Consider the following 15,405-nt stretch of genomic DNA (forward strand, 5'->3'; position numbering starts at 1 on the left):
TGATTCGTTTTTGCCACCGCTATAACTATAACCAAACCACTATCATTGTCATCACTCCCGTGTTTGTTATCGGGATCCAGTTTTATTCTTTTATCCTCTAAGAGCACGAATTAATGGCTTTTATAGTAATAATGTACTTTATGTATGTATACATTCGTTCATGAATATGCATGATTAGGCGCTACATCTTGCAAATATTATAACTAAATAATATATTAAGCGCACTAACGATAAATTGATAAAAGAATGTACATACGAGTAATTTGTCTTTAAGAAAGTCATACACTCATGAATGATTAAGATGTCGACCGTTTTGGTCATTCACTCTCTTTTGGGGACCATGTCTGTCCTACGACTAGAACTGGATAGTATGCAATCAACTCTTTCATGAGACGGTATTGCCATGGCGCATACAATTGGATTTTGGTAGTTACAGAATACTCAAGCCATTAATAATGCTTTTTTGGGGGTTTATTTACAAGATTAACCACCAATTTTTGGTTGGTTATAAACACAATTTGCAAATTTGATTCAAGAATTCATAGGCCTTAATATTGATAAAAATTAGAATAAATTTACAACAATATCAATAATGCATAAATGTTATAACGATGATAGCATTTCTTTTGTGTCAATAATCCGCCAATAGGGTGCACTGTAACACATGGCATATTACATCATAATATCTACTAAAAAATGTGAGGGAGAGACTGCCCCCATCCCCCCTTTACATACACACACAGTTTCTAGTTGAGAATTCAGCTGATTTCACACGAAATGTAAAATGAACTCAAAACTTAGTCATGGGGCAATGCATCAAAGAATGGTCTCGTGGTATTACAGCCTTCAGTTCCTGAAGGTGCCTCCACTTTGTTGCTTTGATACTTTTTGGGCCTGTTAACAGTGGGTTGGGTTCTTTTATGATTTGAGTGCTGTTTCCATGTACGGAGAACTCTTCCCATTCTGTGCTATAGAGCAGCTTGTAGCTAATTTTGCCATCAGATGTGTACTTTAAACATCTGATATCGACCACTTGGGGGTCGCCTTTCTTTTTTCCTGGTCGGATGCTTTTTAGTCCACAAATGTCATCGAAATTGCGGAAAAAGGTGTTATCAGCGTACTGCACTTGATACGGACCGGGGTCCTGTCTTGCTGCTTCGATGTACCTGGTGTAGTCTGCTGGACAGAATTTTTTTTGATTTTTTATTTTCTCTTCAATTTTTTGGTGCACGTTGTCCACCTCCATTTAGGTGTCTCCCTTTTCCAAGTATTTATGGAGAATTGTGATGTCCATAGTCTGTGCTGTGTACGTCAGCGCTTTCACCAATGTAGTATTTCTATTTTGATAGGGGCATCCATCATAATATATAATCTGTTCTGTCAGAAAGTTGCACTGAAAAGTGCGCAAAGTTGCACCAGAAAATCCAGGGAGTTGCACCAAAAGTTTCACTAAATCAAAAACTGCAAAGTGGATAGATAAAAATTAATGTATTCACGTAACAGAACAACACCAGGCACCAGACTACTACCATACACAAAGACCACACTCAACACAGTTCATTATCATTTGTTCACTACAAGCGTGAAAAGTTTATTTAAACTAATAAGGAAAACAATGGGGCACAGACATGCGTTCGTTATTTCCATCAATTTGTTTAAAGCATGTTCGACTGTATAACTGTAATGTACGTCAAGACTAATGCAAGAACATGGAATTATTCTGCACAATTCAATACTTCTTGTTCAATGAAGTTATTGTAATACAAAAAGAGCAGAGATTTGAGCATTTCTTCACTCAAAGATCTGCGTCTCTCTGAAAACACAAGGTTGTAGAGAGAAAAGCTTCTCTCAGAATCGGCTGAGATTACACAAGCATATATGGGTCAGTCCATCACTAAGAGCCATTTTTTGTGACATGACTGTTAAAATTTCAAAGTACCTAATTGTAAATAATTTTTTGTTGTGCACAAGGTCCAAGGATCATAATATCATGTGCCTCAGGCTACATTAGTTTTTGTGTGTTTTGGTGAAAAGTGAAAGTAGTCAGCACTGTTAGGAACATTACATGGACAAACAATGGTATAATGTACAGGTGCAACAAAAAACACATTTTCCTCCAGTTCGCCACTATTATATTCTATGTTCAACAACCTGTTCCACTGTAAAACAGAATTTTGAAAATAATTGAAAATGTGATTTCTGTTGTCACTATTATGTTAGGAACATTACAGGACAAACGCCAAACAAGAAATAGGTACATTTCACTTTTTTTATTCTTTGATAAAAAGACCTTATTACAGGTAAAATATACTCAGATATATAGCAAACAGAAGTACTATTTAAAGAACAAAGGCAAAATAAAATTCATTTTCAGGAAATAAAAAGCAAGTATTAACTTTCATTCATGTCAGGAACATTACCGGACAAGCAAAAAAAAAGAGAAAAGTTTAATATTTCAAGCGGCATTACAAGATTTTAACTATAGAATGGAATTACTTGGAGTATTCCCATAAAAAGAAATGTATTAGTAAGGAAACACTTAATACTTTTAATTAAAGTATACCAAATGTAAAAAAAATTTATTATGTTTGGAACATTACCGGACATTCAAAATTAAGAGAAAAATTAAATATTGCAAGATGTATTACAAAATTATAATTAAAGAATTAGACTATTGTTATGAAAAGAAAATGATTTAGTCAAGACATACTTAAATATCTTTGATTGAAGTACACCAAATGTGAAATAAATAGATTCTGTTAGGAACATTACCAGACATTCGAATAAAAAAACTTTATGAAATAATATCTGAAAAAGTTATTTCAAGAAGGGAATAACCAACAGTAAGAAAGACAATCATTAGTCCGTTTAAATTAAGTCATTTAATATTAAAATAGTAGTAGTAGAAAATTCATTGAATATAAAAAACAATAAAAAGTACAAAACAATGACAGAGCAATTAAGGGGTTACAATAATAAAAAATTTATTTATAGAAACGTGTAACGCCCTCGTGCCGTTAGAGATGGAGGTTGAAGGGTTTGAATTACATCGTACAATGGCACGACAGACAAGTCACCTATGTCGGGCCAAACATAAACCCCAAGTCCTGCTTTTTTCATGAACCGCACATACAGTTCCCCTTTAAGAACTTTTTGTACCTATTTGGAAAGAGAAGAATAGGTTCATTGCGACATGTTTTGAAGATGGAATAATAGATAAATTCTATGTATGTAACAGCCTTTATATGTAAAATTCTAATCAACAATTTCTTAAGCAAAAATTATCACAGGGCTACTTGTAGCAATAAAATTATGGCTGACATTTTACCGAACGTTCGGAAAAATAATTTCTAAAATTATTTTTCCAAACACTTGGGCAGCATTACCATCTTTAGCTTTCATTGCCTTTGACTGGTTAATTAAACTATTAATTTCGTTTGGAAAATAAAACAATATGAAATGTTAGGTCAACTTCTCGAAAAGTTATTTATAACAATAAAAATATGAGTTTTTGTGTGATTGGAGGTATAACCATGGCCTGGATTTTTTATTTTTAGTTATTTATGGACACACATAATTTAGTTATATTTAAAAAAAAATCTAGTTGTATCAAAAAAATGTGATTGGCACACCAGTGAACTTGGGTCTAGAAAACTATGTGAAAAATGATATGTAAAATCAAGTATTTTAATTAAATAGAAAACTTATAGATAAATAAGCAAAAAAAACATGTAAGCTTAACCGCTCAGCTATCCTTGCCTTCGAGTGATAAGGTAACTTATTAGTTGTATCAAGCGACAACGTAAAATAATAAATTTGTATCGAGTGTTCGGAAAAATAGTTTCAGAAATGATTTTTAAGAGCATTCAGAAAGTCACTCCGTAAAATTATTTTGATACCTGGCATAAAATCTTCACTTCCATAAATATTTGATAATTTGCCCAAACCAGACCCGCTTTACGTTAAATAAATCCATTATCTTCCTTATGCTTAGCTACAAACCGGAACCCCCTCCCTCTTACAAGAACAAATAGAACCTCAAACCCACAAGAGAGAGAGAGAGAGATAAAGCTTTTACCAACTGAAGCATGATAAGAGTTATGAAACAAAACTAAACTCACAATTCCTCTAAAAGCCTGGCGACCATTTTTTCCATACAGGAAAACCTCCAAATACTGGCCTTCTTGGAATTGAGCTGAGCTTGTTGTACAATCCTGAGGGGAAAAGAAATAAAAAACATTTTAGTCCACCTAATTACTAAGAAACTCAAGCACTAGACCATGCTTTTCTTGGCGGAAAACATTTCTTTGACCGAAAGTTAATGTTCTACAAAAAGAAGTAGAACAAAATAAGGAAGGGAAAGTATGTAAAGAAGGATGAAGACGGTAGTATAGTCACTAAAAAGAAGTAGGACCACTCCATGACCCCCACCAACCGCCCGTTAAGAGTAAAATTCTCACATCGAAAGGAATTTGAATGAAAACTATTCCTCTCATTATGTGCTTATTATTATGTGAACATATAAAAACTTTTAAAAATATTTTTCTATTGAAAGTGCCCTAAAACTCCAATAAACAAACAAATTTTTCTATTGCATGATATGAATGTTATAATGATTTGTATATATTTGGACAAATGGCATGATAAAATACTTGAATCCCTCTCTTGGAGGTATACAGCGGGCAAGCACTGACACATCTAATGTCCATTTGTGCCCAACCCTATTCATCTTGAGTTTAATAGTTCTTCACTTTGCACAACAGAGTACCCGAATGACTTGAATGAGGTAGGTTCAGTGGAATTGACACACACAATAATCGTGCCTGCTCAAGTATGTCTTTCCACACAAGCAGTAACCTAAACTACCTGACATCACAGGATGAAATCTCATACATGACAAATGACCTATTGGCAGTTTATACAAATGTTTAAAATGTCGAATGGGTAGTGTTCTTACCATCAGTGAATCATCTTGAAGTTCTTCCATCATGGAATCTGACAGAAGCAATAGGGAATTGTTCTCATCTATAGTTGTCTGAAATAAAAATATTGACATGCATTCAAAATTTGCCTTTTTTGGGCTTCCTTAGTTTACGAAGTATTAGTTATGATCAGTGTGTGTGCTGTCCATTTGTTTAGCTGTTTGGAGCAACAGTCTTTTATAATTGAATTTTGTTTTTATCAGCCAATCGCATGAGTGAGAATAGGGGTGAATCACTAATTGCTTACGTGGGAGGGAGAAAACCAAATTCCTGAAATCTAGTAAACATGACTCAATGCGAAGTGTGAACCCTGTATAATGTCACTTATACCCCTTCAGATTACAATTACGAGAATGAGAGGCTAGAGTAGGAATAGCACATGATTTTATTATAAGCACTCCCCCTTACTACTTTAAGTTTACCACAGACACGTTTAGTACTAGCATTACCCCTCCTCCAAAAGTAATAAAACAACTAAGATATAAATAAAGTAGTATTTTCATTGTATTCTTGCTATAATTAAAACAAAAATGCAGCAAGTTAATTCTACTGAACCAAAATGAAGCTTACAAGCATACTGCTGAATGAGAGGCTAGAGTTGGAAAAGCACATACCTCATGACTGGTCGTATTGTCCTGTTGTTCATCTGTTGGTCTGGGCGGGTGGCACTGCTTGCTGTTTGGGCTGGGGGACATGATCAGGAGTAGGATTCACACTCACATCATCATGTTCCATTATCACATCCTCATCCTCTGAAGCAGTCTGAAAAAAACAAGATTTTATTATAACACATGGCTTAAGGTATGCATGGATTTTCTTTCAGCACACAATTATAAATTGTAAAGAACTTAAGCAGCATAGGAGTATTCGATACTACCATTATGGATACAAAATTCAATTAAATGTAATACAGATTAAACCTTGGAAACTCTTTTCAATAGATGTTCTCTTTTCCAACTTTTTTACTCAAACATAACATCTTTATGAACTATATAATGTCATTAAGTAATTATCAGTCATTATAAACTAGCTATCTACATTATTAATACCTTGGTTAGTGAATAACACAACTGATATCATGTATTCATTTCAAGGAACTGAAATGTAATACATTTTGCATTTATTTTATATAATGCACTCAAAGAGATCGGTGCAACTAATAACTCACCTCTAGTGGTGCAGGAAAGCTGTGGTATTGCCAAGCCGTCACATAAGCCTCATTGGTACATCTGACATCAGTGTTTGCTTCATGGCAATGCTCACAGCTACAGGATAGACTCCTGTAAGCCAACCCAGTCCCATCTTTGCTGACGATGCTGTGGATTCTCATTGTTCCTTTCAAAGCAGTCTTGACAGGCAAACTTCTTCTATTGATGTCAGAGCTTTTGACAAGCAAGAAGGATCGCCTAAAAGAGCTGCAACTTCCATCTGCCAGTCGATTCCCCATCGTCAAGTTTTGTTCAGCATATTCAAACATCTGCTGAGCATTCTGAATTACAACTCTCCTGACCTTCACTGATCTTGATGCTGCAGACTTCAGCACTGCTGACTCACCATCTGCCAGTCCCTTTCCGTGGTGAGAGCCAAAGAAATGTCTCTGGATTTCGAATTTTTCCTTGTGTCCACTTTCCTGTAGAAGGTAAAACGGATTCTTGCTCTTGTATTGGGAGCCACATCCGTCTGTCCATTGAACGCAGCGTTTCATTTCAACTCCATTATCAGAAAGCAGTTTGTATGTTCTGTCCAGAAAAGATTCTACAGCAAAACAGTCGTGCTTAAGGTCGTCTGAGATGGCAACCACTGAGTGAGTGATTGGATGTTCCTGCTCACATGTATTGCAGATGTAGTAGCACACTGTTGGGTGAACTGTGCACTGCGTGTAGCTCCAATGAGCCGACTGCACCTCATCTTGCATCTCGCATCTATAATTCTCGGTGAAATCCAACACCATTACAACACTGCCTTTCGTCACTCCGTTTTTCATCTGTCTGAACTGACCCCCTTGCCACTTTGCATTGAAATAGTGCATTGGATATGATGCCAGATCCTTCTCCACCCGCTCCACCAATTCTCTCACCCGAATCTCCTCCTCCTCTAAAACCTTTTTGGAAACATGCGCTTCTCCTAACTTGACTTTCTTTAGCTTCCACTCCTTCACCTTGACTGTTTGGTCCATCACTTGGTCATCCACCATTTCTCTCAATCTCTTTGGCCCACACACCTTGCACAACTGGCTGATACACTGCAGCTTGTGGAACTCCCCCTCCCTTTGACACAAAATCAAGTCCAGTATTTGAGTCTTGGATCTTGGAATCTGAGCTATCTTGGCCAGGACTTCCAACTCCAAGTTTAGATTCTCACAAGGCTCGCAGAGGCACTGATTATATTTTGTAGATCTTGCTGGATCAACATTCCGCGGCCTGTTAAGATAAAAAAAGAGCGGCCGATTTTTAGGGATGGATTTTCCATACGAAACTTTTGGAAAAGCGTCTCCATTGACTCCTCCAAGACAAGCTTTGGTCCATGCCGCCCAACAGTCTTTTTGCCTGGCATGTGCCTTCCTTGCTCCTAAAAACGCCCTGACCGCAGTTTCCTTATCACTTGCAGATTTCCTCAGTTTGTTGGAGGAAGCAAAACTGTTGGACTTCTGCATCCTGTCCAGCCTTATGTGGGATAGCTGCAGATGCTTGAGTGCAGCTGCTCGATGTTTTTTATTGACTAATTGTAGCCGTTTTACAATCCTCCTGACAACGATCCTGTCCTTCATCAGGTGATGAACAGATTGATTGAAATTGCTTTTTTGGCCATGTAGTCTATCGTACAAATCTTGTACCGTGGTTTCAGCAGCAGCTAAATTTTTTGGCAAAGATGCCATAGCACGGGAAAGTGCTTTTCTGCGTGCACCCGGTGTCCTGCTGTCTTCACCACTGGTCACGGACGCAACAGTTTTGGACGCTTTCTCCATTTCTTTCTTTTTCTGCCTATTGTCTCTGGCCTTCATTGCTTCAGCAAGCTTCTTTTGCCGAGACCACTTCGCCCTCTCCTCCCTCTTTCTTTCTGCATCCCTCTTCCTCCTTGCATCCTTCTTTTCTCTTTCTGATCGAGTCAGCGGTTTTGCAGTTGTTTTTTTATCCTGAGTCATAACAGTCGCACAATTTTCCTTCTTCTTTAGCCGACACCTCTGTACTCTCAGTCTGTTTAATTCTTTCTTCCTTTTCTTCTCCTCTTCATCATCATTTAGCTTATTTTTTTGATACGCTTCTTTCGACGCGTCTCTTTTGTTGGAGGTATTCTGTGTATTTGGCCTCGTCTAATCTCAATTTTTTATAATATGTGCTGAAGCGCTCTGCCGAAGTTTTCTTAATTTTTGGTTCATTCAAGATGGGTTGGGATGGCGTTTCAACAATGCGCTGTCTCAGTCGATCTATTCATAAGAATGGATAAATAACATTTAAAAAACATAAAAAGTTGCGAAAAATAACTATGTAAGAAGTGCAGTGAAATACTAACAATATGAATAATAAAAGAAAACAACAGCTAGCAATTCTTACTATTCAGTGATTCAATGAAACATTTGAATGCATACACAAATAACAGACAAGAAGTTACCTAACATTAACACTTTTCAGAACTTGCAATAAGCAACAATACAAAATTGAGGAAAACATGGGATCATTACACGGACAATTGCACCACATAGTCCAGTGTAATGTTCCAAACAACAAATATCAAACTTGTTTAAAAATAAAAGAGGGAACAATGTCTTTACGACTAAAGTAGGCGGTTTGTATGGTTTCACTATGAAAACATTGTTTAAAGTCCTTAGATAATACAATAGCCTTCTTTTCCCCTAGGTTTGAAAAAAAAACATGTTAGGAAGATTACATAGGCCGGCTAAAGCTTATGTCCGACGTAATGTTCCAAACAACAGATATCAAACTTGTTTAAAATAGAAGAGAGACAATGTCTTAACGACTAAAATAGGCAGTTTGTATGGTTTCATTATGAAAATATTTTTAAAGTCCTTAGATAATACAATAGCCTTCTTTTCCCCTAGGTTTGAAAGAACATGTTAGGAAGATTACATAACCCGCCTAAAGCTGATGTCCGACGTAATGTTCCAAACAACAAATATCATACTTGTTTAAGATAAAATAAGGAACAATGTCTCTACGACTAAAAAAGGCGGTTTGTATGGTTTCATAATGAAAATAGTTTTAAAGTCCTTAGATAATACAATAGCCTTCTTTTCCCCTAGATTCGAAAGAACATGTTAGGAAGATTACATAGCCCGCCTAAAGCTTAATGTCTGACGTAATGTTCCAAACAATAATATCAAACTTGTTTAAACTAAACAAAGTATCAACATCTCCTCGACTAAATTTGACAGCTTTAATGGTTTCATTACAGAAACATTTTGAAAAGTTCATTTTATAATACGTCCATAATACTCCATTTCCCTTACATTTTAAAGAACATGGCAGGAACATTACATGGATGTCGCAAACAACAACCCAGTGCAATGCCCGTAATGTTCCTAACAATTGGCCAAAATGGAAAAACTTAAAGGGTTACAAAGATCAATGAGAATTTATTTTGAAAGAACATGTTGATAGAATCTTTCTAGAAATGGAACTGAATGAAATTACAATATTGTTTTCTAGTTATTGGAGCCTTATGCAGGAACATTACATAGGATGTTCACAAGATATAAGTCCCCCGTAATGTTCCTAACTTGAAAATTCAAAATTAAAGAAAAAATGATGGTTTAAAAGCTTTTAACACATTAATAATGAGCTCTTTTTATTTCCACATGAAATTTATTTTTTAAAACATGAATTAACTGCTATAAAAATATAAAGACTTTTTTGTTTTCAAAAATATGTTTGGAACATTACTAAGACTGTTGCATGCCTAAATCCAGTGTAATGTTCCAAACAAAATCTATGTATCATCAATTATTTCTTAACATAGAATTAAGCATAAAATTTAAATTGGCCAATGCGGGAACATCACTGGCACAGCTATTCCAAAAGTGTCAAATCAATAGGCAGACACCCTGAAACCCTCACTGCTTTAGGTCCCAAGACCTCTTTGTATTTCTTAATCTCATCTGAGGGGATGTCTTTTAAACCCGGCAGGGCATTCAGGCCACTTTCAAAAACCACTTATCTCGATGCGGTTTCAGAATATTGCGAATGACGTGCATGCACACTGTAGCCGTAACTTTTAGCGTAAGTCTTCCTTTTCGCTGTTGGAGGTGATGCCGTCCACACTTGACTACCACAAGGTGACGCTGGTGGAGGGAATGGACAGATGTCGTCTTTATTCTCAATCTTTAGGCCTATCTCAATGCATGCTCCTCTATCGTTCACAAATTTAACATCAATGTTGTTGGATGACACAGTAGAAGTAGATCTAGTTCATCTAGTGGCAGCAGATGGGCCATCATCAACCTCAGTAGGCCTACCTTCACTAGATCTAGATCTAGCAGTAGCAGGATCCGTGATTTTGGTAGATCTAGATGCTGGCGAACGACTGCAGCTTCTTATAATAAATTTATCCATTAGAGTAAAATATTCTAGATTCTAGATCTAAATCCTTTCTCCAAGATCTTTCTCTTATCGTCAAAAATTGAAATTCCTCAGCAGACCTGTGTTCCGTAGGCGAACGCTCGCTTTCACACTCTAGATCTAGCTCTGATCGTATAGTCTATTCAGATTTCAGTGCAAAGAAGAGCTAGATTAAGTTACCGGCACCGGTACACAATATTTTTACGAGATTTGGAGAAAAATAGCCTTTTATATTAGTGGGTTTTCCACAAAAGTTGCACCAATGTTGCAAAAAAGCATCAAAGTTCACCACGGTTGCAAAAAACTCAAATTCGCGTCAAAGTTGCAATCACGAATTTCTGACACGACAGTATAATGAAGGTCTTGCGTGGTGGTGCCACGTGTTGTCTGATGTGATCTGTGATACAAGAGGCAAATTCATTTGCCATCAGACCACCTTGCCCTTCATGCCACAGATAACATCTGACATCCCTTGACCTCTCATCATAAATAGTGAAGTTATGCACGCAGAGCTTTGTGCAATAATACAAGGCTGATGCTTGGAGTGCTGGGCCCAACAGAACAGCTTGGAGATCCATTGTAACCATGGCTATTTCTCCATTTGAGGCTTTTGCCATCACTTTATCAGCTTCTTTTGCCGCTCAACCTTCATCCTTTTTTAGCACACAGAGATCATACGTGGCGTCATCGATGTTTCCCTATTCGTGACCAACACAGAGGTTGCATTGGTCCTTTCTTGGCTTAAAGATGTCGTAATTGCCAAGAGACATTTCGTCGTATACAAGTTGTCGGGAAGCTGGTTGGAGGTTGTTTTTGATGCACCATTTCTTGTATTCTTGATGCATGTCGCTTTTTTTGTTGAAGGATCTCACGAAGTATTTTTTATTCGAGCTTTTGCTGCAGTAGTGAGATGGCATGTTGTCTAAGGACATCAGGAATTCCTGTATCTTTACTCTGCCTAGGGACTCTCGGGGCTCCCTTGCTGATCCAGAGCTGCCTTCGCCACGAACCTGGGCCCTGACATAATGCTGTGTAAGCCGCATGGTGTTTAGAAACATGGTTTTACAGACCGGGACCACGTGTGAGCCAATGTTCGGGTGATTCCTTAGGGTATTCTTCCGACTAGTTCCTGTCTGCTCACTTCGGGGCCTGGTGACATCATCTCTGTTTACAAGGTTGTTTACGAATGTCTTCCTCTGAGGCCAAGACAGTGACCAAACATATTGGTGAATCTCCTCTCTTTTCTTGTTGGTGACATCCTCGCATTTCACCCAAGTAGCCTTGCATCCACATCCATACTTCCGTCCCATATGCGACTCGCCCTTTGCTCTCTTCATCTTATTAACATTTTTCTGCCACTTGTTTTCATTGACTCTTCTTTTTTTACTTCCAAATCTTTGAAGAGTGTTAGTATCTCTGGGGTTTTCATGGCACTCCATTTCTTTGAGGGTTCCATTGCTCTCTTTTTCTTTCAGTCTTGTTTTCATTTCACGGTTCTCCATTTCTTCGAGGATTCTATTGCTATCTTCAATAATTGGATTGCTGTCTTCTGCCATCCCTAATTCCAGTGAGGAAATATTCTCCTGATCCGCATGCACTACGTCCAGATTGTCTGTGTCAAAACTTTGACTAAAAGGGCAATTGGCGATGCTGTTGATGTGTGTCAAAATACTTCCCTTTTGAAGAATATCTACATCGCTACTAATCGTTTCATTATTCAAGTCCCTGACATATTGCTCCTCCATGAAAGGAACAAAATCAGTAAACGAACTATCATCGAGACATGTTTCTTGATGTTCGTTGGGAGATGTGATATTAGATATTGTGTCAAGGGGACGGAGGATGGAATTTTCTTTGAAATGAACTAAAAATTGCCATTTCCCCAAAACTGGCACTTACGCGGTTAGAGTAGGATGTCAACGATTTTTTTAAAATGGCTGTGTAGAATATACCTTTGATAATTAAGATTTCCATCATAAAAATTCCAAATTGTTAAAATGTCCTTTGTTGAAATGTTATAATGATCATATGCATGTAAACACTGAAAATTCACAAATATGTCAGTATCAAATTGTCCTAAGTAAAATGTAGGAATATCAGAATAGTATGAGTAAACAGAAGAGGATGAGACGTCTCGCCTGTCAGGCAGTGAGTGCAAAATATAATCAGGAACTCAATAAATCAGACGTTTCCAATGCACTCCTTTCCATCCATTCACACCACTTACTTCACAGCTTTATGTAATGCCTGTTGTAGTCCTGAAAAGCCCTTAAATGGGCTGTCTTTGTAGTCCTGAAAAGGACTGATAAACTAAAAAGGGCTGGCAGGGTTGTCATTAGGGTGCCTCCTTTTTAGCCCGCGCTTGTAATCTTTGAGTTCATGATACAACTCAAAGTAGGGCTCCATGTGAAGGCCGACGTTGCACGGCGCACATTCAGTTCGACAATGCCTCCTCTAATTAGGTTCTGAACAGACCACACAGTCCTGCTGACGGAATTTGGACTTCAGTCCCTCCTTAGGTTTGATTGTCGCGCAGTAGTGGCGAGCTGTCAGTCGAAGTGCTGAGGCGTCCCCAACGTCAATCCTGTTGACGCTGACACTGGCTGGGATGGGGGTCCATTGCACAAGGTCTCTCATGAAGAAGCGGTGAGTGAGCTTCTTTATGGTCGAGGAGGTCTTTTGCACTATATATGCATTCAGGACGCTCAACATGAACATATGGAAGAATCCCTTCTTCCACCATTTGAGCGTTCTTCTCCTGAATGCATTATAGGAGACCATTTGGTCGCTTCGGTCCACAGCACCCATGTATTTATTGTAGTCATGTACTGCCTTCAGCTTGACGATTGGTTGTCTTGTCAATCGATTGGTCTTCCCCGTTGCGACCCGTGTGTCGTCATGCGCCGTTGTAAGGATGTTAACTTCACCTTTATCATGAAAGCGAAGCAGTTTGAGGGTCCCATTTATCGATGCGGAGTCGCACTGTCCGTCTTCTTCAGCTTGGGGATCATGTCCTTTGGGGGGCTGTACTTCCTGTTAAGGCGCATGGTCCCACAAGCAAGATTCCCAGTGGCCCTCAGGTGCATAAAGAGGTCGGGACTGGTGTAATAATTGTCCCTTCTATAGGGTGCGGCCACAACCAGTGTAAGGTGAAATCAGCCGTTCCACAACATCGAACGTGGTTCCATGTGATGAAGACTCCTTCTTTCCAGTGTAAAATTCCAATTTTTGGCAGTATCCAGTTGCACTGTCGCACAGCTCAAACACCTTGATGCCAAATTTGTCTGGTTTGTTCGGGTTGTAGACGCGAAACGATAATGCCCTGCGCCAGGCGATCATGGCCTCATCAATCGCAATATTCCTCCCAGGGGAAAACACACGTTGAAAATTCTCCTTCAAGGTTGTGATGAACGTGCGTATCTTGAACAGAGGGTCAAAGTTAGCATCGTTTCGGGGCAGCTGAAGATTGTTGTTAGATAGGTGGAAAAATGACAAGATGGTGAAACGATCACGTCGCAAGATGGCCCGGAAGAGAGGAAGGTTAAATACCGCATGGGTCTCATCCAGGTCATCAAGCGGAAGAAGTCCCATAGCAATTATCAAACCAAGGAAGGCTTTTATTTCGCCAAGGGTCATGTCCACCCATTTCCGGAATCTAGAGTTGGGGCCGAGTAACTTGCCATCAAGGGTCGAATGAGCATACCTGAGGAATTGACCCAACAACAATTCTGCCACATTTTTCAACCTGAGCAGCCACTTCTTTTACAAGAGAAAATTGCTATGACTATGATGCAGTCAGTTTTGTGACGCGTTGCAGAAACCATAACACTGGGACCCCCGTGCAGATATTTCAACATAATGCAAAGCGTTGAGGTTGCTTTAAAATCATGATTATTTTTGGCAAAACCATTGAGTACACCACTTGAGTAGGCAACAGTGGGGTGTATCTAGAGTGATCCTTGAGTCAAAGTCACTAAATAAATCATCCGAGAGCCTGATCTGATAAGCATTCCTTTACTTTCAAGAATTGATGAGAATTTCTTCACAACCCCGTGTGGTCTCCGGGGTCCCTCAACTGAGAGGGAAAAGAATTGAGCCACCGTAAGCTCATGCGTGTCGTAGAAGGCGACTAAAAGAGCCATTCTGGTTTGGTGGTAACCAACGAAAAACCACCCGACTGGTGAGAGAAAAATGGAGAGACACAGTGGCTCCACAGACCCCCACACCCCAGCCCTTTTTATGAGAATGGCTTCATTCACCCATTTTGCTATTTTTCTTGTCCTGGCAATCATCCCCAAACTTTTTCTCCCCCAAATCCCAAGAACGTAGTATATAAAAGATGTTTTGAGGAATGACGGTTTCAGTTTAAAGAGAGCAAGGGAAGGCGATGGCATAGCACAAATCCCACCCCCTTTTACCATATTTGAGCTATGATTTCCATTCCATACCCCATTTCCCCAATGATTCCAAATTTCCGTTCCTTATCAAAATTGAGTTGCCAGGACAGAGAGAGAGAAAGAACGGAGGAAAACAAGCCTTCTTAACTGTCTTCTATCCCCCAGTATCTCTATACCCTGTACCGTTGAAATAGGTTCAACGAGGAGATATTCCTTTCCAAATCCTGCACAGCAGGCACCTTTCTGCTGAGGGTGCGCAGTTCCGAGAGGACCCCGATAAGGAGGAGCTATTGATCCTGGAGGCTGAGGGGGGTTCACCTTGCGAGGTGTTTCTACCCCAACACTCCTCTTTGGCTTGACGCTTCTCTAAAGACGGGTGGGTAGCCTACCTTGTAGATGGCCCGAGCTACCCAACGCAGAGATGCCAAATCTATTTTTTGGCACTCCCCTCCA

General features: G+C 38.9%; 2 protein-coding genes across 2 annotated transcripts in view; one reads left to right on the forward strand and one right to left on the reverse strand.

The window, feature by feature from the left end:
* The window catches only part of LOC144965647 (TM2 domain-containing protein amaretto-like), a 42,353-nt gene that overhangs the window by 12,980 nt on the left and 13,968 nt on the right, over positions 1-15,405 (forward strand). The gene's annotated exons all lie outside the window — the stretch shown is intronic.
* LOC144965646 (uncharacterized) lies at positions 6,139-8,688 on the reverse strand. The gene has a single exon (XM_078901205.1). It carries the CDS (start codon positions 8,122-8,124, stop codon positions 6,139-6,141), a length of 1,986 nt encoding a protein of 661 aa, XP_078757331.1. The 5' UTR covers positions 8,125-8,688.

This window comes from Berghia stephanieae, chromosome 2, assembly GCF_034508935.2.
Source record: "Berghia stephanieae isolate SIO BIC M18660-M18661 chromosome 2, UCSD_Bste_1.3, whole genome shotgun sequence".
Classification (NCBI taxonomy): Eukaryota; Metazoa; Mollusca; class Gastropoda; order Nudibranchia; family Aeolidiidae; genus Berghia; species Berghia stephanieae.

Coding starts and splice junctions, on each gene's coding strand:
- LOC144965646 (XM_078901205.1), bottom strand. CDS start 8,124: ATGACTCAGGATAAAAAAACAACTGCAAAACCGCTGACTCGATCAGAA.